The 23,112-nt window shown below is 38.0% G+C and overlaps 1 protein-coding gene and 1 pseudogene across 1 annotated transcript; both read left to right on the top strand.

The window, feature by feature from the left end:
- Window positions 1–7,308: 7,308 nt before the first annotated feature.
- Window positions 7,309–9,500, top strand: LOC137719757 (pentatricopeptide repeat-containing protein At4g01570-like; annotated as a pseudogene).
- Window positions 9,501–18,752: 9,252 nt separating this feature from the next.
- On the top strand, window positions 18,753–22,078 carry LOC137720638 (probable LRR receptor-like serine/threonine-protein kinase At3g47570). The gene is made up of 2 exons (XM_068459728.1): window positions 18,753–21,488; window positions 21,589–22,078. Exons 1-2 carry the CDS (start codon window positions 18,791–18,793, stop codon window positions 21,987–21,989), a joined length of 3,099 nt encoding a protein of 1,032 aa, XP_068315829.1. The 5' UTR covers window positions 18,753–18,790; the 3' UTR covers window positions 21,990–22,078.
- Window positions 22,079–23,112: the final 1,034 nt, after the last annotated feature.

The raw sequence follows: 23,112 nt of genomic DNA, 5'->3' as shown, positions 1-23,112 counted from the left end.
GTACTTAACTACCAATTGTCCACCAGAACTGTCGGTAGCGTGTTAGCAACAGTTTCAAGAAAGAATCGCTAGTTTCGTACCGAACCCCTCTTTTCCGTTTTTTCTTTTTAGCTTTTTAGTTTTTGTTTTTTGCTTATGTTTGTTTTAGTTCGTTTACCATAACAATAAACTATCGAACTCATATTCTTCAACATATATTTTTTCTTGCAAAATCTATTATCGTACATATTTAAACACTTATAATCAACGATTCCACATAAATAAATGAAACAGAAAAGGATACGATCTGTACTTAGCTACCGATTCTCCACCAGAACTTTCGCTAGAATGTTAGCAATAGTTACGGGAACGAATCTGTCGCTCCCTACCGAACCCCTCTTTTTCGCTTTTTAGTTTTTGATTTTTGCTTATATTTTTTTAGTTCTCTTACCATAACAACGGACTATCGAACTCATATTCTTCAAAATATATTTTTTCATACAAAATCAATCATCGTACTTATTTAAACACTTGTAATCAACGATTCCAAATAAATAAATGAAACAGAAAAGGGTACGATCAGTCCTTTGCTGCCGATTGTCCACAAAAACTGTCGCTAGTGTGTTAGCAACAGTTTCAAGGAGGAATCGCTAGGTTCGTACCGAAACCCTCTTTTCCATTTTTTCTTTTTACGTTTTTTGTTTTTGTTTTTTGTTTATATTTGTTTTAGTTCTCTTACCATAACAACAGACTATTGAACTCATATTCTTCAAAATATATTTTTTCATACAAAATCTATCATCGTACATATTTAAACACTTGTAATCAACGATTCCAAATAAATAAATGAAACAGAAAAAGATACGATCTGTACTTAACTACCAATTGTCCACTAGAACTGTCGCTAGCGTGTTAGCAACAGTCTCAAGAAAGAATCGCTAGTTTCGTACCGAACCCCACTTTTCCGTTTTTTCTTTTTAGCTTTTTAGTTTTTGTTTTTTGCTTATGTTTGTTTTAGTTCTTTTACCATAACAATAAACTATCGAACTCATATTCTTCAAAATATATTTTTTCATGGAAAATCTATTATCGTACATATTTAAACACTTGTAATCAATGATTCCACATAAATAAATGAAACAGAAAAGGGTACGATCAGTACTTAGCTACCGATTGTGGACCAGAACTGTCGCTTGCGTGTTAGCAACAGTTTTAAGAATGAATCGCTAGCTTGGTACCGAACCCCTCTTTTCGATTTTTCCTTTTTAGTTTTTGTTTTTTGCTTATGTTTTTTTTAGTTCTCTTACTCTAACAACAAACTATAGAACTCATATTCTTCAAAATACATTTTTTCATGCAAAATCTATTATCGTACATATTTAAATACTTGTAATCAACGATTCCAAATAAATAAACGAAACAGAAAAGGATTTGATCAGTACCTACTTACCGATTGTCCACCAGAACTGTCGCTAAAGTGTTAGCAACGGTGTTAAGAATGAATCGCTAGCTTCGTACCGAACCCCTCTTTTCGATTTTTTCTTTTTAGCTTTTTAGTCTTTGTTTTTTGCTTATGTTTGTTTTAGTTCTTTTACCATAACAATAAACTATCAAACTCATATTCTTCAAAATATATTTTTTCATGCAAAATCTATTATCGTACATATTTAAACACTTGTAATCAACGATTCCAAATAAATAAATGAAACAGAAAAGGGTACGATCAGAACTTAGCTACCGATTGTCCACCAGAACTGTCGCTAGAATGTTAGCAACAGTTACGGGAACAAATCACTCGCTTCGTACCGAACCCCTCTTTTTCGCTTTTTAGTTTTTGTTTTTTGCTTATGTTTGTTTTAGTTCTCTTACCATGACAACAAACTATCGAACTCATATTCTTCAAAATATTTTTTTTTCATACAAAATCTATCATCGTACATATTTAAACACTTGTAATCAACGATTCCAAATAAATAAATGAAACAGAAAAGGACACGATCAGTACCTAACTACCGTTTGTCCACCAGAACTGTCGCTAGCGTGTTAGCAACTGTTTCAAAAATGAATCACTAGCTTCGTACCGAACCCCTCTTTTCAATTTATTCTTTTTAGCTTTTTAGTTTTTGTTTTTTGCGTATATTTGTTTTGGTTCTCTTACCATAACAACAGACTATCGAACTCATATTCTTCAAAATATATTTTCTCACGCAAAATCTATTATCGTACATATTTAAACACTTGTAATCAACGATTCCAAATAAATAAACGAAACAGAAAAGGATATGATCAGTACCTACTTACCGATTGTCCACCAGAACTGTCGCTAAAGTGTTAGCAACGGTGTCAAGATTGAATCGCTAGCTTCGTACGGAACCCCTCTTTTCGATTTTTTCTTTTTAACTTTTTAGTTTTTGTTTTTTGCTTATGTTTGTTTTAGTTCTCTTACTATAACAACAAACTATAGAACTCATATTCTTCAAAATATATTTTTTCATGGAAAATCTATTATCGTACATATTTAAACACTTGTAAGCAACGATTCCAAATAAATAAATGAAAGAGAAAGGGATACGATCAGTACCCAACTACCGATTTTCCACCAGAACTGTCGCTAGAGTGTTAGCAACGGTGTCAAGATTGAATCGCTACCTTCGTACCGAACCCCTCTTTTCGATTTTTTTTTTTGTAGCTTTTTAGTTTTTGTTTTTTGCTTATGTTTGTTTAGTTCTTTTACCATAACAATAAACTATCGAACTCATATTCTTCAAAATATATTTTTTCATACAAAATCTATCATCGTACATATTTAAACACTTGTAATCAACGATTCCAAATAAATAAATGAACCAGAAAGGGATACGATCAGTACCTAACTACCGATTGTCCACCAGAACTGTCGCTAGAGTTAGCAACGGTGTCAAGATTGAATCGCTAGCTTCGTACCGAACCCCTCTTTTCGATTTATTTTTTTTAGCTTTTTAGATTTTGTTTTTTGCTTATGTTTGTTTTAGTTCTTTTACCATAACAATAAACTATCGAACTCATATTCTTCAAAATATATTTTTTCATGCAAAATCTATTATCGTACATATTGAAACACTTGTAATCAACGATTCCAAATCAATGAATGAAATAGACAAGGGTACGATCAGTACTTAGCTGCCGATTGTCCACCATAACCGTCGCTAGAATGTTAGCAACAGTTTCGCGAAAGAATCGCTAGGTTCGTACCGAACCCCTCTTTTCATTTTTTTATTTTTAGCTTTTTAGTTTTTGTTTTTTGCTTATATTTGTTTTGGTTCTCTTACCATAACAACAAACTATCGAACTCATATTCTTCAAAATATATTTTTTCATACAAAATCTATCGTCGTACATATTTAAACACTTGTAATCAACGATTCCAAATAAATGAATGAAACAGAAAGGGATACGATCAGTACCTAACTACCGATTGTCCTCCAGAACTGTCCCTAGAGTGTTAGCAACGGTGTCAAGAATGAATCGCTAGCTTCGTACCGAACCCCTCTTTTCGATTTTTTCTTTTTGGCTTTTTAGTTTTTGTTTTTTGCTTATGTTTGTTTTAGTTCTTTTACCATAACAATAAACTATCAAACTCATATTCTTCAAAATATATTTTTTCATGCAAAATCTATTATCGTACATATTTAAACACTTGTAATCAACGATTCCAAATAAATAAATGAAACAGAAAAAGGTACGATCATAACTTAGCTACCGATTGTCCACCAGAACTGTCGCTAGAATGTTAGCAACAGTTACGGGAACAAATCACTCGCTTCGTACCGAACCCCTCTTTTTCGCTTTTTAGTTTTTGTTTTTTGCTTATGTTTGTTTTAGTTCTCTTACCATGACAACAAACTATCGAACTCATATTCTTCAAAATATATTTTTTCATACAAAATCTATCATCGTACATATTTAAACACTTGTAATCAACGATTCCAAATAAATAAATGAAACAGAAAAGGACACGATCAGTACCTAACTACCGATTGTCCAGCACAACTGTTGCTAGCGTGTTAGCAACTGTTTCCGTATTGAATCGCTAGCTTCGTACCGAACCCCTCTTTTCAATTTATTGTTTTTAGCTTTTTAGTTTTTGTTTTTTGCTTATATTTGTTTTGGTTCTCTTACCATAACAACAGACTATCGAACTCATATTTTTCAAAATATATTTTTTCATACAAAATCTATCATCGTACATATTTAAACACTTGTAATCAACGATTCCAAATAAATAAATGAAACAGAAAAGAATACGATCAGTACCTAACTACTGATTGTGGACCAGAACTGTCGCTAGCGTGTTGGCAACAGTTTCAAGAATGAATCGCTAGCTTGGTACCGAACCCCTCTTTTCGATTTTTTCTTTTTAGCTTTTTAGTTTTTGTTTTTTGCTTATGTTTTTTTTAGTTCTCTTACTCTAACAACAAACTATAGAACTCATATTCTTCAAAATATATTTTTTCACGCAAAATCTATTATCGTACATATTTAAACACTTGTAATCAACGATTCCAAATAAATAAACGAAACAGAGAAGGATATGATCAGTACCTACTTGCCGATTGTCCACCAGAACTGTCGCTAGAGTGTTAGCAACGGTGTCAAGATTGAATCGCTACCTTCGTACGGAACCCCTCTTTTCGATTTTTTCTTTTTAGCTTTTTAGTTTTTGTTTTTTGCTTATATTTGTTTTAGTTCTCTTACCATAACAACAGACTATCGAACTCATATTCTTCAAAATATATTGTTTCATACAAAATCTATCATTGTACATATTTAAACACTTGTAATCAACGATTCCAAATAAATAAACGAAACAGAAAAGGATATGATCAGTACCTACCTATCGATTGTCCACCAGAACTGTCGCTTGCCTGTTAGCAACAGTTTTAAGCATGAATCGCTAGCTTCGTACCGAACTCCTCTTTTCGATTTTTTTCTTTTTAGCTTTTTAGTTTTTGTTTTTTACTTATGTTTGTTTTAGTTCTCTTACCATAACAACAAACTATCGAACTCATATTCTTCAAAATATATTTTTTCATGCAAAATCTATTATCGTACATATTTAAACACTTGTAATCAATGATTCCAAATAAATAAATGAAACAGAAAAGGGTACGATCAGTACTTAGCTACCGATTGTCCACCAAAACTGTCGCTAGAATGTTAGCAACAGTTTCAAGAAAGAATCGCTAAATTCGTACCGAACCCCTCTTTTCAATTTATTCTTTTTAGCTTTATATTTTTTGTTTTTTGCTTATATTCGTTTTAGTTCTCTTACCGTAACAACAGACTATCGAACTCATATTATTCAAAATATATTTTTTCATGCAAAATCTATTATCGTACATATTTAAACACTTGTAATCAACGATTCCAATTAAATAAATGAGACAGAAAAGGGTACGATCAGTACTTAGCTACCGATTGTCCACCAGAACTGTCGCTAGAATGTTAGCAATAGTCATGGGAACGAAACACTCGCTTCGTACCAAACCCCTCTTTTTCGCTTTTTAGTTTTTGTTTTTTGCTTATTTTTGTTTTAGTTCTCTTACCATAACAACAAACTATCGAACTCATATTCTTGAAAATATATTTTTTTTTCATGCAAAATCTATTATCGTACATATTTAAACACTTGTAATCAACCACTCCAAATGAATAAATGAACAGAAAAGGATACGATCAGTACTTTGCAGCCGATTGTCCACAAAAACTGTCGCTAGTGTGTTAGCAACAGTTTCAAGAATGAATCGGTAGCAAAAGAAAAAATTGGATAGGATCCTATAGGATCTCCCCCTTTCAAAACCGAACATGAAAGTTTCCTTGCATCTAGCTCTAGTAGTTACACCAAATAAAGATATATCGTTTTTGTGTTTTTCATAGTTAAATCTAATGATCCGAACTCTTATCGAGTACAAAGTTAATGCAACCACCCAATAAGGTTTAAAAGTAAGAATGAAAGTTTACTTGTTTAGAATAGAGAAAGTCGGAAATAGGGAAGAGAAAGAAGGGATAATTAGTGCTACCTAATCAATCTAATATCTAACCATAATAGTTTTGGTACCCATATGTAACATATCCATTCCATATACATTCCATTGAAGTAAACTCCATATCGTGCAATTTGCAATCATCAACTAACTACACGTATGTACTAATTAAATTTAGATGTTTATTGGAGGAACCAAACCTACTAAGACATATGAGTTTACAGCTCAGCACACAATCAACCCTTTACGTACCATTGAAGCATTTCACTAGTGTAGTTTAGCTCCATTGAATTGTTTTGTTATTAAGATATGGATAAGAACCCTTGACATGTGGTCCTAACTCATCTTCGTACCGTTCCTCACCGTTGGAGTCAGCTTTACTTACAAAGAATGAGTATCATTCTTATTCACGTGTTAACTAACAAAAAATAATAATTCTATTGGAGCAGGTTAAAGGCTAATACTCACAAGATTGATAAACCGCATAAGATTGAATATTTTCTCCATTGGGATGTTCCTTGTTTGGGTTGGGTTAAGCTTAATGTTGACGGTTGCAAGAAGGGAAATAATAATTCTATTGGAGCATGTGGTGTTTTAAGAGATTTTGATGGTAAATGTATTTCTAGGTTTTGCGCCAATTTGGGCACATGCGAGATTCTCACTGTTGAACTATGAGGTCTTTACTTGGGCTTACAATTGGCATGAAAATTTTGGATTCCTAAAGTACTGGTGGAATCAGACTCTACAGTTATAGTTCAATTTGTGTTGCAGTTGCTGGCAATAATCATCCTTTTGGTCCCCTTATTTTGGCCTATCGAGAATTGCGTTCAAGACCTTGGCAATGCAAACTTTGACATATCTACAAAGAAAAGAACTTTGTTGCAGATAGTTTAGCAACTTATAGTCTTGATTTAGATTTAGGTAATTTTTATTTTGATACTCCTCCTTCTAGTTCAGTTAGTTTCATCTGTAAAGATCGACTTGGAATGTCCCGATCTAGATTTAATATTGAGTAGGTTTGCTTGGACTCTTGCTTTTAGCCTCGTTTTTCAAAAAAATAAATAAATAACTAACAACGAAATAAATGAAAAAGGTGCGTAAGCAAACATCTCTTGGATTATATTACGTGATGTGGGAGGAGAGGCCCAAACAACAATCCGGGCCTGGCTAACAACAGGAAAAGGAGTGTCCAACCAAGTGCAAGCCCAACTCCACGTAAAACCTCTCAAACAGTAATCTAGTTTCTGCATCTTATCTCAGTTAATCTGTATGTTTTTGGAAATGCAATGCGCCATGGAAGGCCTTTCCTGGTCAAAGACCACCGCCACCACGGCGCTTCCCAGCTGGGAGACATACTCCTGGTGGCCGCCATCACCAAGACCCTCTCAAACTCCGGCACCCGCAACCTCCCGGACCCCCACACTCTCCCGCTCTACGAGCCCCTCCGCGCCCAGTCCCTCCACCCCTCCAAACAACTCGACTTCTTCAAATGGTGCTCTCTCACGCATAACATCAAACACTCGGTGCGCACCTACTCCCACATCCTCCGCACCGCCTCCCGCTCTGGATTCCTCCACGAGGTCCCTCAATTGCTTCACTCACGGCGTCGTGGTCGATTCCCAGACCTTCAAAGCCCTGCTCGACGCGTTTATCCGGTCCAGTAAGTTCGATTATGCGCTTGAAATTTTGGATTTTATGGAAGATGTTGGTGCTGGGTTGAACACCGATATGTATAACTCGGTTCTTGTTGCTCTGTTTAGGAAAAACCAGGCGGGTTTGGCCATGGCCATTTTGCTTAAGCTTCTGGAGGGAGTGGATTCTTCCCAGGTGCGAATTCGATTGCCTGCAATGAGTTACTGGTTACTCTTAGAAAATCTGACATGAGGGTTGAGTTTAAGCAAGTTTTTGATACTTGGGGGGTATAATATTTGCATTCATTCATGCATTCCTGTTCAGAGAGATGAAAGACTCTAACTTGGATTGCGTCCGGCCAGATTTGTCCACATATAATAGCCTCATTCATGTGCTCTGCTTGGTGGGGAAGTTGAATGATGCACTTACTGTATGAGAGGAATTGAAGGGCTCCGGCCACGAGCTGGACGCAATTACCTATGGAATTCTTGTTCAGGGGTGTTGTAAATGTTATCGAATAGACGATGCCACTAAGATTTTTAGTGAAATGCAGCTCAATGGATATATCCCTGATACCATTGTTTATAATTCTCTACTAGATGGGCTATTCAAGGCCAGGAAGGTTAATGATGGCTGTCAGTTATTTGAGAATATGGTTCAGAATGGGGTGAGAGCCCCGACATGGATGTATAATATTCTCGTTGTTGGTTTGTTCAGGAATGGAAGGGCTGAGGTTGCATACACACTATTTTGTGACTTAAAGTAGAAGGGTCAGTTTGTGGATGGTGTAACATATAGCATTGTGGTTTTGCAACTTTGTAAGGAGGGTTTGCTTGAGGAAGCACTAGGATTGGTGGAAGAAATGGAAAGGAGAGGCTTTACTGTTAATTTAGTTACTATTTCGTCACTTTTGATTGGGCTGTATAAAGGTCGGTGGGATTGGACGGACAAGCTCATGAAGCACATTAGAGATGGTAACCTAGTGGCAAGTGTTCTTAAATGGAAGGTTGATATGGAGGCTTCGCTGAAAAATCCACAGAGAAATAGCAAGGATTCTACATCATTGTTCCCAAGTAAAGGCGACTTGAGCAAGATTATGAGTTTAATAAAGTCTGCTGAATCAACTATGGATGCAGGCCTAGATTCAGAGGCTGCGAGGGTTAAGGAAAATAATAAGAATTTGTCCACCGATACTGATCAGTGCTCATCATCTGCACATATGGATCAATTGGCTAATCAACTTAAGTCCACCAACCACTCCTCGCAGCTGTTTTCATTGTCCAGGTGGCAAAGAGTTCAAGCGACAGGGGAAAGCACTTTTGATATGGACATGGTTAATACATTTTTGTCCTTATTCTTGGCCAAGGGAAAGCTGAGCATAGCATGCAAATTGTTTGAGATTTTCAGTGACCTTGGTGAAAACCCCGTGAGTTATACTTATAATTCCATGATGAGTTAGTTCGTCACGAAGGGCTACTTCAATGAGGCATGGGGTGTACTCAATGAAATGGGAGGAAATGTTTGCCCGCAATGTGATAATTCAGGCTTGGGGAAGATGGGTAGAGCGGATCTGGCAAGTTCTGTCCTGGATAAGCTAATGAAGCAGGGTGGTTATCTTGACGTGGTTATGTACAGAACCTTGATTAATGCACTAGGGAAGGCTAGCAGGATTGATGAAGTAAACAAGCTCTTTAATCAGATGAAAGTAGTGGAATAAATCCTGATGTTGTTACTTTTAATACACTTATTCAAGTTCATAGCAAAGCGGGTCGGCTAAAGGATGCATGTTAGTTTTTGAAAATAATGCTCGATGCAGGCTGCACCCTGAACCATGTTACTGACACGACTTTAGATGTCTCTCAATAAAATGAATTATCGCTAAGAATCCATAAAAGATGTTTCTTGCCTAATTTTTTCTTTCGATTCTACCTTTTATTTAAAAATAAAAATAAAAACGAAACATGAAGAAAGAGCAGACATATTTTCATATTTTCAACTGAAATTGTGAGAACTTTCCATACATTGCAGAACTCTGTAGCAGCCTGGAAACTTAAATGCGTACACAAAAACTGCAAATTCTTTTGATACTATTTTCCAGCAGATTTGGCTTTTCTCCTAATCTTACCTAACCTCTTAATCTCAACCATTTATGAACATCCTATGGTTGTAGTTTATAAATTTTTTTCCTTTTAAAAGCGGTTATTTGAGGTGACAAACTCTGAAATTAAGAAAGGAAAAGAGGTAAAACCCGGCATAGTGCAGCCATTGGAACTCTAAGCAATGATGCTATTAGGTTCTCCATACGATAGTTAGGTTTCTTCAATCCCGATTCATTCTGTTTTTGCTTACGCTCAGAACATGGAAAATTTGTAGTAATTGGAATCCAAAAGCAAAACTAATTGGGAGTTTTAATGAAAAGGGCTTTGGCTAAGTTAAATTTAATCAAAAACCACCCTATACTATTATTTAACCAAAAGGACTTCATATTTAATCATAAGGACAAGACTAATCTATATCAGACCCATAAACATTTAACACACATGGGCTGAACTAAAAACCCAAAATGAAATGATTTTTTTCTTTCACCTTTGCCCCTAATAGCAATGTCATTCTGTCAGCCAATTCTGTTAGAAATAAACTTCCCTTTATTTACAAATTTGCCATTATGTCAGTCAGTTCTTTCTTTCTTTCTTTCTTTCTTCATTTGGCTGTTCGTTCTCTCTTCAGGTTTTACTTTTTTTTTTTCTTCTTCTTGTTTTCTTCTTGTTTTCTTCTTGTTGTCCCCCTTCCTCAACCCAGCACGAAACCGCCATAATAATTCATTGTCTTCCTATCAAATCGAATTCCCTCATTTTTATCAAATCGAATTCCCTCATTTTAAAAACAACCAAATCAAAGTTGAAAAAGGAAGCATTCATCGGAACAAAGCCGCCGAAACAAGTTTAAAGAATTTTAATAGCAGAAACCAGAGAAAAAGTGTCTGGAAAAAAAAAAAAAAAACCAAAACATAAAACTGTTTCTGGAGAACCCAAAACATAACACTGTTTCTGGAAAAAAAAAAATCAGATATAGTGTTTGTTTTGTCTATGCACAAACAAACACTGTATCTGGAAAGAAAAGAACCAAAATCCAGAAACAGTGACATAGATTCCAGAAATAGTGACTTAAATTCCAGAAACAGTCTATGTGTTAATCTTTGACTGTTTCTTTTCTTTCATGCATCAGTTGATTATATTTAAGAAACAATGTACTTATTTTTCTTTGAATCCAAATACAGCGAATTGCACTATTTCTTTTCTAGCTTACATTTAAGAAACAGTGTGTTTATTTCATTTGGATCCAGAAACAGTGACTTAAATTCCAGAAACAGTGATTTAGATTCCAGAAACAGTTTATTTTTACAGTCCATAAGCAATGACCCGTCGTTATTATTAAATAGCATGCAGATCTCAAATTTATTTTCTGGATAAACAAACGATGAACTTTACTAATGAAGAAAAATTAAAAAACAGTCCCTCGAATACACTATAAATAATAACAGCGATCACATTTCAACGAAATAATACAAAATAAAAATTAAATAGCATGATGATCTATATTTTTGTTTCAAAGAAAAATAAGAAGGTATGCAAAACAACGATGATGTAACAACCTGTCCCGGGATTTACGGCACAAAAAGGGTGTTTTTATATTGTCACTAAGTTTGGGGATATTTTCTTTTTAAAAATAGTTTTTTGAGTCTTAAATGGTGTGCCCAAGGGGCCCACCCCTGATTTGTTTGTTCCCCTGATTCCCTCCCCTTTTCTTTCTTTTCTGATTTTTTAACTCTCAGTTCTCTCCCTCTTGCAAGTCTCTTCTCTCCCTTCTTTCATGGCTAGCATCGAGATGGTGCTTTGGAGACGACCACTAGATGCCACCCTCACCTGTGGGATGTCCTTCATCCCTTTTAGACTCTCTCACTTCAATCTCTCAACTCTGCAACTGCATCACCGCAGCTGAGCCGCTTTGTTCGACACCGGTTATCGATTCCCTGGCATAAGAGTAAGGTTCTAGACCTTTGAATTAATCCTTCCCTCATTGTTAGTTGTTGACTAGACATTTGTACACGTTTTAGACGTCAAACCACGAAGAAACCACCTCAGAGACATTTCTCCAGTTTTTTGGCGAGCACCGCCCCTTTCGAGGTAATTTTTGGCCAAACCATTTTTAGTTGGTCGGCGTCCAAGGTATCAATATCTTCGTCTCGTTGAGTTCTACAACTTTCCTTTTTGAATCACCCAATTTCGTGGAGTATTGCAAAAGTTATATCCATTTGATTCTTACCCAGTTTCCGGCGACCTCAGTGACTTTCGAGGCGTTTTCCAGCCAAAACACGGCGAGTTAGATGTTGTGCGAGGTACCATTCTCTTCATCTCTTCAAGAACTATGATTTCCGTTTTTAAATCACTCGATTTGGTTGAGTTTTTGACAAAGTTATTAACGTTTAAGTTTGTTCAACTTTTCGACCTTCCCTTCCGTTTAGCTCCAGCGAGTAGCAACTGCACCAGGCCTTTGGGCTTTTCTTGCCGAGCCTAACCCTTTAACCCTTTGAACTCATCCCAAAACCCTTAAGAACCCAAACCCACGGGCTTTTAGGCCCAACCCGGAACCAACCTAAACCCTTTTACCTAGAAACCCAAACCCTAAACCCAATTTTCCCTCAACCCTTTTCTTTTAAAACCTAAGGCCTCAGCCTTTGGGCCTCCCACCTAGGCCTGAGTAACCCAAAACATAATCCTAAACCCATTAAATCCCAGCCCACCTAAATAGCTAAACCCTTAACCCAATAACCCATTATCCTAAGCCCAACCTACCTAAATCTAAACCTAACATAAGTCCAAACCCTTTAAGCCCAAACCCGGTTGACCTTTGACCCGGGTTGACCTAACCCGTTGACTTTGACCGACTGTTGACTTTGACCAGTCAAAGGTCAATGTTGACTCTTAGGGTTGACTTTTTGGATTTTCGTTCAAGGCCTCTCATAGGCTAATTTCGACGTCCTGAACCCATCTCCGATGTCCGTTTTCCCAAAATAAGTCGTTTCAGTAGAGTTTGACTAAATGTACCATTTATGTGCTTAGGGGCAATTATTTGTGGCGTTTCCGTCTTCGCTAGTTGCATGGCTCTTCGGTGGCAAAGTACTGTGAATGGACCCCTTCTAAAAATGCATGTTTTGATAGTAGAAATGCATTTATGAAAAGCATGATTTGATGACTATGTTTTATGAAATGTTTTATGAGATAACATGCTTACTGAGGCTAGTTTGAATTATTACTATTTTTCCTATAATCCGTGTTCTTATAGAATATCTTATGGATGACGATATGATATTTAGAACATGTTTAGAACACCTCTTTATAGTATCGATGATGGATGACTTTATTATATGAAGTTGCTTTTCAATATATGTATGTTCATTGGTTTTGTACTTACCTAGTGGTCCTTTTAGCTACGGGACGTAGGCATAGATTTCAGTCCGTCCCGGGCGACAGTTTGGTGTTGGCATAGGGCCTGAAGTGTGTTTCCTCTGGCTATTTAGCACAGGGACGGGGAGCCGACATGGGGCCTGGACCGTATTTTCCTCTAACTATTTGGTCAGAGACGGGGAGCCGGCATAGGGCCTAGGGGTTATCGGACATTCACTAGTGATTATTATATAAACAAGTCATGATTTTAGACATTGCACGACATGCTAGATTTCGGAAAACCTATGTTTATCATGATATATATGTGTTTTCATAAAGGTTGATAACTGCTTTATTATATATATATCAACTTGGTCCACTCATGTTTGTTTTGCGCCTCCTTCAGGACTTAGAATCAAGGCATACAATCCCAACGTTCAGGCACTTCCGCATCGGCATTTTCGAGTCCTCTCGGTGTAAGACCCGCTCCTTTGTTTCATTCAATTTTATATTATTTATTTTAGTGTTCTAGTTAGTTGAATGCTCTGAACACGTTCCTTAAATGCATATTCATTATTCTTTTATATTTATAAGCCTTATCTACCCCTTGTTTTCAGCATTTACACTCAATAAATGGCTTTCGTCACCCTCGGGTGTCGGCCAGCACTTGCCTATCCTGGTATTCGGGGAATATTGGGATCAGGGCGTGTCAGATGAACTCCATTAACGATGAAAATCTGGAACTCAACCTCAAAAAGTTAGGGGTAAAATCGACAAATCATAATTTATTATAGTTGGGCCATTTTTTGGAGCCTTGTACTAATCATTAAAGAAAACTTATAACATGGTTTTTTATTAAAACTAAAACTTTTCAAACCATTTTCATAAGTTTTCCTAAACAAATTTAGCATAGGGTGAATTCAAGCTCGTACTTCTTGCAGTATATATTATCAGAATCTGGAATGCATATCAAATTCTCATGTAAGATTTCGATAATTTTGTCTCTTATTGATTTCTTTTTAGAAAGGAAACTTTATATGTTCTAGAGCAAACCCATTTGGTCTTGACTCCTGCAAGGTCTTATCTATGAAATATCAGAGCATCAGAATTAGATTTAAAGGATAGGGGAAAAGCATGATACATAAGGCTTACTTTATGTTCCTTTTCCTTGTAGGTTAGAACTCAGACAAAGAGCGAGCCGAGAGTTCCTTAACCACAGTGATCAAGAGCTATCGGATTTTATTTTACCGACGTTGGCTTGATCTTAGTATGAGAATAGGTAAAGATTAGGATAGAGTAGATATGGAGAGAAGCCAGATACATTTTCCACCACGCGTTGCACTGGATGATTACGAATAATAGCAAAGTTTCCAACTTTTGAAAGTTGGAACTAAGATACAAAACTATGCACAAGATTCTTTTCCAAAACTGCTTGGCCATTTATGGTTCACTTGAAAAATGATAATGGGTAAAGTACAAAAAACAATCTCAACTATTGGTCTCACGACACTTTCATACGTCATATTTTTAAAATGACAATGTCATACCTCATCTTACGAATTTGTGCCAATGTCATACCTCCGTCAGTTTTTCTGTTAATTTCTCAGTTAAATGCTGACATGGCTTGATTCGGGACCCACTTTCTATTAAAAAATTATTAAAAACTAAAAAAAAATATTAATAAAGAAAAGTTATAAAAAAATAAAATAAAATAAAACCAAACAAAACTTCCCCTCCGCGCCCTCTCTCTTCTCCTCCATCTTCATCTCCCTTCCTCTTCTTCCTACATGCTGCAACCCAGAAAAAAGAAAAAAAAAAAAAAAAACGAAACAAAACAAAACAAAACTTAACTTTGTCCTTTCCCCCTGCACCCTCTCTCTTCTCCCCCATCTTCATCTCCTTTCCTCTTCTTCCTACATGCTTCTCCCCTATCTTCATTGTGACATCCCACATCACCCAGGGGAGTGATCCTTAAATGTATATTCTCATCCCTACCTAGCACGAGGCCTTTTGGGAGCTCACTGGCTTCGGGTTCCATGGGAACTCCGAAGTTAAGCGAGTAGCGCGCGAGAGCACTCCCAGGATGGGTGACCAATCGGGAAGTTCTCGTGTGAGTTCCCAGAAACAAAACCGTGAGGGCGTGGTTGGGGCCCAAAGCGGACAATATCGTGCTACGGTGGTGGAGCATGTCTAGGTTATGGTGGACCCAGGGCCGGGATGTGACAATTTGGTATCAGAGCCTAACCCTTGCTGTGGTGTGCCGACGAGGATGTCGGGCCCCTAGGGGGGTGGATTGTGACATCCCACATCACCCAGGGGAGTGATCCTTAAATGTATATTCCCATCCCTACCTAGCACGAGGCCTTTTGGGAGCTCATTGGCTTCGGGTTCCATGGGAACTCCGAAGTTAAGCGAGTAGCGCGTGAGAGCATTCCCAGGATGGGTGACCCATCAGGAAGTTCTCGTGTGAATTCCCAAAAACAAAACCGTGAGGGCGTGGTCGGGGCCCAAAACGGACAATATCGTGCTACGGTGGTGAAACGGGCCCGGGAAGTGGTTCTCCCCGGGCTGAGATGTGACAATTTGGTATCAAAGCCTAACCCTGGCCATGGTGTGTCGACAAGGACGTCGGGCCCCTGAGCGGGGTGGATTGTGACATCCCACATCACCCAGGGGAGTGATCCTTAAATATATACTCTCATCCCTACCTAGCACGAGGCATTTTGGGAGCTCACTGGCTTCAGGTTCCATAGGAACTCCGAAGTTAAGCGAGTAGCGCGCGAGAGCATTCCCAGGATGGGTGACCCATTGGGAAGTTTTCGTGTGAGTTCCCAAAAACAAAACCGTGGGGGCGTGGTCGGGACCCAAAGCAGACAATATCGTGCTACGGTGGTGGAGCGGGCTCGGGAAGTGGTCCTCCCCGGGCCGGGATGTGACATTCATCTCCCTTCCTCTTCTTCCTACAAGCCTCCCCCCCCCCTCGTGTGCGCCCTCTCTCTTTTCCCCCATCTTCATCTCCTTTCCTATTCTTCCTACCTGCTGCAACCCAGGAAAAAGAAAGAAAGAAAAAATACACAAAACTTTGTCCCTTCACCCCCCCCCCCCCGGGGCCTCTCTCTTCTCCCCCATCTTCATCTTCTTTCGTCTTCTTCCCCCTATCTACTGCAACCCAAAAAAAAGAAAAAAAAAAAGAAAAAAAAACCAATTGTCTTTCCCTGCACCCACCATCCACACCCAACCTCGCACCCATCCTCTTCCCTCATCTACACACCCCACTCCTTAAATCCACACCCATTCCGCCAAGGTTCTCCACCCATGGAATCGGCCTGGCAAACAAGATCTGGGTTTTTTTTTTTCTTCTTCTTCTTCTTCCTCCTCCTCCTCCTCCTCCTTCTTCTTTCTGGGTTGCAGGGGTTTTTTTTTTCTTCTTCTTTTTCTTCTTCTCCTCCTTCCTTCTTCTTCTTCTTCTTCGAGGGGTGGGGTGGTTGGGGGTTGGGGGTATATGGGTTTTCAAAATTTTTTTTTTTTTTTTATTGAAGATTAAGGAGGGAAAAAGATTAAGATGGGGAGAGAGAGAAGGGAGGAAGGGACGAAAGGTTTTGTTTTTTAACTTTTTTTATTATTTTAATATTTAAAAGGGTAAAGTACAAAAAATTACCTCAACTATTGGTGTCACGACACTTTCATACCTTATCGTTTAAAATTGACAATGTTATACCTCATCTTTAGAATTTGGTCCAATGTTATACCTTCCGTTACTTGGTCGTTTACTTTTCAGTTAAATGCTGACGTGGCTTGATTCGGGACCCACTTTCTATTAAAAAATCATTAAAATAATATTAAAAACTAAAAAAATTATTTAATATTTTTAAAATATTAAAATAATAATAAAAAGTAAAAAAAAAAAGAAAATAGCCCATAGTTCGTCCCTCCCCCCTCCTCTCTCTTCTCCCCCCCCCCCACCTGCAAACCCAAAAAAAATAATAATAAAAATAAAAAATAAAAAAAAATCCAATTGGTCTTCCCCTGCACCGACCCTCAGTTTGTCTTCCCCCCTCCCCACCCCCTCTTCTCCTTCTTGCAACCCAGAAAAATAAAAAAAAATAAAAAAAACCCAGACCCCGTCGGCGGGAAGATGGGTGCGCGGAGAAGGTGGATGATGGGTGTGGAAGAGGATGTGGAGAATGTATAAGAGTGGTGGATTTAGGGTTTGTAGGGGGTTGGGGGAGGGGGGAACGAACTGGGTTCACTTTGGAATTTTTTTTTTTTTTTCTTTTTCTTCTCCTTCTTCTTTATGGGTTGAATTGGGGGTGGGGGGGGGGTGGAGAAGGTACACGAACTGGGTTGGGTTGAGTTTTTTTTTTTGTTTTTTTTATTCTTCTTCTTCCTCTTTCTTCTTTCTGGGTTGCAGGGGGTTTGGATGGAGGGGGCGAACTGGGTTGGGTTGGATTTTTTTTTTTTCCTTCCTCTTCTTCTTCTTCCTCCTTCTCCTTCTCCTTCTTCTTCTTCCGCCCACGCACGCATGCGCGAGCGGCCGGGGGGGGGGATTGATGGGTTTTCAATTTTTTTCTTCTTCCTTCTCCTTTTTTTCCTCTTCTTCTTCTTCTTCCTCCTCCTTCCTCCTTCTCCTTCTCCTTCTCCTTCTCCTTCTTTCGCGCGGGCACCGGGGGGAGGGGGTGGGTAGGTTGATTGGGTATTCAAAATTTTTTTTTGGTTGAAGATTAAGAAGGGAAGAAGATGAAGATGGGGAGAGAGAGGGGGGGGGGAACGGACGAATAGAGGGATTTTTTTTTACTTTTCTTTATTATTTTAAAAAATATTAAATAAATCTTTTTTAGTTTTTAATAATATTTTATTAATTTTTTAATAGAAAGTGGGTCTCGAATCAAGCCACGTCAGCATTTAACTGAAAAGTAAACGGCCAAGTAACGGAAGGTATAATATTGGACCAAATTCTAAAGATGAGGTATAACATTGTCAATTTTAAAAGATAAGGTATGAAAGTGTCGTGACACCAATAGTTGAGGTAGTTTTTTGTACTTTATCCAATGATAATTGATACTTGACCCACCCATGCAAATTGCAGAGTCTAGTGGCGTAGATTTCTTCCACAGCTAAAGCCTGAAACTAGAAGTAGATACAAAATTAGTATTGTGTGGTGGATTTCTTCCGAAACAGGATGGTGAAAACTGAAAGAGAGTTATTATGCCAAACAAATTCATTTGAATAGAATGAATACACAAGTACTGTTTTGTTGAAATACCATCAATTTGGACCACATATCAATGAAAGAGTGCATACGTGACATATCACATGTCAGACCATCCAAATAATGACGATTTCCCTACAAATCTATGCCCTACTAATATGCAATATTCTGCCGTGAGAAAGTGGGCGAAGAAAAATGTTAAGATAATGATAGATGTGAGATCCATCTTAGCTCTAAACTAGTCAACTCTTTTAGTCTAGGAATTCGATTAATGCTTTCTTAGCCAGTAGTCTATATATATTTAGGCACTCTTTTTAGCCACACACACACCCTGTTTAATCATGTATATTGTTTTCGTTTGATTTATTCAATCTAATGGTTATAAATAAAGGGTGAATCGCCTCCCTATATTTACGTCACAAGAATTCTTATAAATTGGTTCTGCTCAAGCTGCTAGATTACCGCAGCTCACCCAAACCAAAGTTTCACGCAAAACTGATACCATGGGGAATTACAAGTTCATTTCACCACTTCTCTTCTTCTCATATTTGTGCATGCATGCCCTTGTTCTTAACTCATGTCTTAGTATAGCCCTCGCCGGATCAAACGAGACGGATAAACTGGCGTTGCTTGAATTCAAGGCTAGGATAACTACAGACCCTTTTGGAGTCATGAGTTCGTGGAACGAAACAATCCACTTTTGCCAATGGCACGGTGTTACCTGTGGTCACCGCCACAAGAGGATCACAATGTTGAAGCTGATGTCCTTGAAGCTTGGAGGCTCTATATCGCCACATGTTGGAAATTTGAGTTTCCTCAGAGAGTTTAATCTCAAAAACAACAGCTTCAGCCATAAAATCCCTTCAGAAATTGGCCGTTTGCGCAGACTACAATTTTTGGCATTGTATAATAATTCACTGAGTGGAGAAATTCCCGCCAATTTATCAGGTTGCTCTGAACTCAAACTCATATATCTTGACCGCAATTTGTTAGAAGGTAGTATCGCTAAGGAGTTTGGCACCTTGTCAAAGCTAATAGAATTCAGTATTGAAGACAACCACCATACAGGAAGTATCCCTTACTCTTTTAGCAACATATCATCTCTTGAAGCGTTTAGTGCAACTTCAAATAATTTAGGTGGCATAATTCCAGATATCTTTGGTCGAATGACCAATTTTTATTTTCTTGGATTGGATGAAAATAACTTGTCTGGTACGATCCCTCCCTCAATTTTCAATGTCTCTTCTCTTGAAACCTTTGCTGTGGGATCTAATTACAACCTCCAAGGCACTTTACCTTCAAACTTGGGCAATTCCTGTCCAAGACTCCAACTTTTTACCATCGAGGATAACCAATTTAGTGGAACTATACCTGTTTCAATATCTAATGCCTCAAATCTGTTTGTTCTACAAATAGGCGAAAACCAACTGCATGGAGAAGTCCCCTCTTTGAAAAACTTACACAAGCTTTGGCGGTTTATTATTGATTCAAACCATCTTGGAAGTGGGGGAATTGGTGATGATTTGAGCTTTCTTTGCGATATGACTAATGCCACCGGTCTACTATACTTGGTAATTAATTCAAACAACTTTGGGGGTACGTTGCCTCAATGCTTAGCCAACCTGTCTTCTTCACTTGTATATTTCACCTTAGCCAATAATAGTATATTTGGTAGTATCCCGATTGCGATGGAAAATCTGCATAACCTGGAAGCCATATGGCTGTCTGACAACCAGTTTTCAGGTCTCATCCCCCCTGAAATAGGAAGGCTTCCCAAATTATATGAAGTATATATGGAAAACAACTTGCTCTCTGGGAATGTTCCATCATCTTTTGGAAATTTAAGTCGATTAACTGATCTGCATCTCGAGAATAACAACCTTCAGGGCACCATCCCTTCAACTTTATCTCAGTGTCCCAATTTAGTGAACTTAATTCTTGGTGGTAACAATTTCACTGGTATCATATCCCCAGAATTAATTAGTCTGTCTTCTTCATATGTTCATTTGGATTTATCTCGAAACCATTTGACTGGCTTTCTTCCCATGGAAGTCGGACAATTGACAAATATAGAGCATTTTGATGTTTCTGGAAACCTATTGTCTGGTGAAATTCCTCCAAGTCTTGGAAGTTGTGAAACCATACAGTATCTTTACTTGCAAGAAAACTTCTTCCAAGGGACAATTCCATCAGAGTTGAGTTCACTAAGAGGTATTGAAACCTTATCTCTTGCTCGCAACAACTTGTCAGGGACAATTCCGAAATTCTTGGAGAATTTTACATTTCTGCAATCCTTGAATCTGTCTTATAACAATTTAGAGGGAGCAGTACCTATCGAAGGAGTTTTTCGGAATGCAACTGCCACATCAGTCCAAGGGAATACAAAGCTCTGTGGGGGCATACCAGAGTTTCAATTGCCAAAATGCAAATTTCGACATTCCAGCAAAAGAGGGTTGAGCCTAACCTTGAAACTGGTAATCTCTCTCCTTTCTGGGCTTTCTGGAGCCTTTTTTTCATTTGCCGTTGTGTACCTTTGTTGCTTCCGGAGTAAAAAAAAGGCGGATCCTTCGAGTGATTCTGAAAAATTTCCTAAGTTGTCTTACCAAAGTCTTCTTAAAGCTACTGATGGATTCTCTTCTGCCAATTTGATTGGAATGGGAAGTTTTGGGTCAGTTTATAAAGGATTACTTGATCAAGTTGGAACAACAATTGCTATCAAGGTACTCAACCTCGCTCGACACGGAGCTTCCAAAAGTTTCATTGCTGAGTGTGAGGCTCTGAAAAATATTAGACACCGTAACCTTGTGAAGGTACTTTCTGCATGCTCCGGATTCGACTATCGTGGTTCTGATTTCAAGGCCTTAGTTTACGAGTTCATGGTGAATGGGAGCTTAGAGGAATGGTTGCATCCAGCTCAGACAAGTACTGATACGAATCAGAGGCCAAGGAGCTTAACTTTTTCGCAGAGGTTGAACATTGCGATAGATGTTGCAATGGCATTGGATTATCTGCATCATCACTGTCACGTGCCAATCGTTCATTGTGACCTCAAACCCAGCAATGTTCTTCTCGACAATGATATGATTGGACATGTAGGTGACTTTGGGTTGGCGAGATTCCTTTCAAGAACTCTTGAAGATGGTTTTGGTAATCAGTCAAGCTCCATCGGAGTTAAAGGAACAATCGGTTATACTCCTCCAGGTAAAAAACGTATTCACTTTCTTTTCACTTTTTCAGTATTCATTTATAATTTAGATTTTTTTTTTTACGTATTAAAATAAAAACATTTGCACAAATGTAGAGTATGGCATGGGGCATGAAGTGTGGCGACAAGGTGACGTGTATAGTTACGGCATCCTCCTGCTGGAAATGTTTACGGGAAAAAGGCCAACCGGTGACATGTTTCAAGGATCTTCAAATCTTCACAACTATGTCAAGGCAGCTCTGCCTGAGCAGGTGTTAGATATTGTGGATCCGGTTCTTATTCAAGAAAAAGGGGAAGGGGAGATGAGTGCAAACCAGCATGTAACTGAGGCTAGCACAAGCATTCGCATGAAATTTGAAGAGAGCTTGATTTCAATCTTAGGAGTTGGTGTTGCATGCTCTGCAGACATGCCTGGGGAAAGGTCGGACATCACTGATGCTATGGCTGAGATGTGTCGGATCAGAAACAAACTTCGAGCAGATAAAATGTTGGATTAGAATAAGCATACTGTTAAGTATTAGCATGTACGTAATAATCTTGTTTCCTTATGTGGATGTCGAAGTTCTCAAATTTGCTTGATCAATAAAATCAGTATAGTTGATAACTTGTCTGACATACTTTAGTTCATTTACTATTTCATACAGTTGAGTTATATTTAGATGCATTTGGCATAGTGTTAGGATGCCAGATGGCATCAACTTGTGGTGACAGTTAGAGTTGAGTATTAGTATAAATAGTACATTGTAAGATAAGAAAGGGCAGTTAATGAAATTGTGGAAGATGTAGAGCACATTCTTACATTGGTATCAGAATCTGGAACGAGTATCAGATTCACATGTCAAGATTTCGTAATTTGTATCTTATCGATTTCTTTTTTAAAAGGAAAACTTGTATGTTCTAGAGCAAACCCATTCGTTCTTGACTCTTGCAAGGTCTTTTTTATCTATGAAATATCAGAGCACCAGGATTAGATTCAAAGGGAAACCCATTCGGTCTTGACTCCTGTAAGGTCTTTCTTATGACCCATTTTGTTCTAGAGCAAGCCCATTCGGTCTTGACTCCCATAAGGTCTTTCTTATGCTCCTTTGCCTTGTAGTTTATTACTTCCACAGTTGAAATTAGAACTAGATACAAAACTAATAGTGTGTGTTTCGTAGATTTTATCCCAAACAGGACGGTGAAAGCTGAAAGAGAGTTTTTATGCCAAAACAAATTCATTTGTATAGACTTAATTGTTGTGATTAATTTCGGTTTTGGCGTGGAAGTCTTCGTTCAAGGATTGCACGCTATAGACTACGTACAGCAAAGAGTTTGAATTTGGCGTGTGAACTAAAGACCAATTGGTCTTAGTTGTTGGTGTCAGTTTAATGGGTTGCTGGTGTATGCATTTAACTAGATGTAATATTTGTGCATTTGGTAAGCATCCGAAGGGGAACACAGAGGAGAGAAAATCAGAGAGAAAAGAGTGGCATCTTGGGGTTGGGTGACCTCTTGTGAAATACTGTAAGATGGTGTAAAAGGGTTTCGGTTTTGATTTATGTTGATTTAACTCAAGTGTATTTTGTACTTGTTATTATTCTCATAGTGAAGAGCAATATCTCTCTGGGGACGTAGGCAGGA

This window comes from Pyrus communis, chromosome 16, assembly GCF_963583255.1.
Source record: "Pyrus communis chromosome 16, drPyrComm1.1, whole genome shotgun sequence".
NCBI lineage: Eukaryota > Viridiplantae > Streptophyta > Magnoliopsida > Rosales > Rosaceae > Pyrus > Pyrus communis.
The sequence above is the reverse complement of the archived record's forward strand: the minus strand, read 5'-3'. Positions and strand labels throughout refer to the sequence as shown.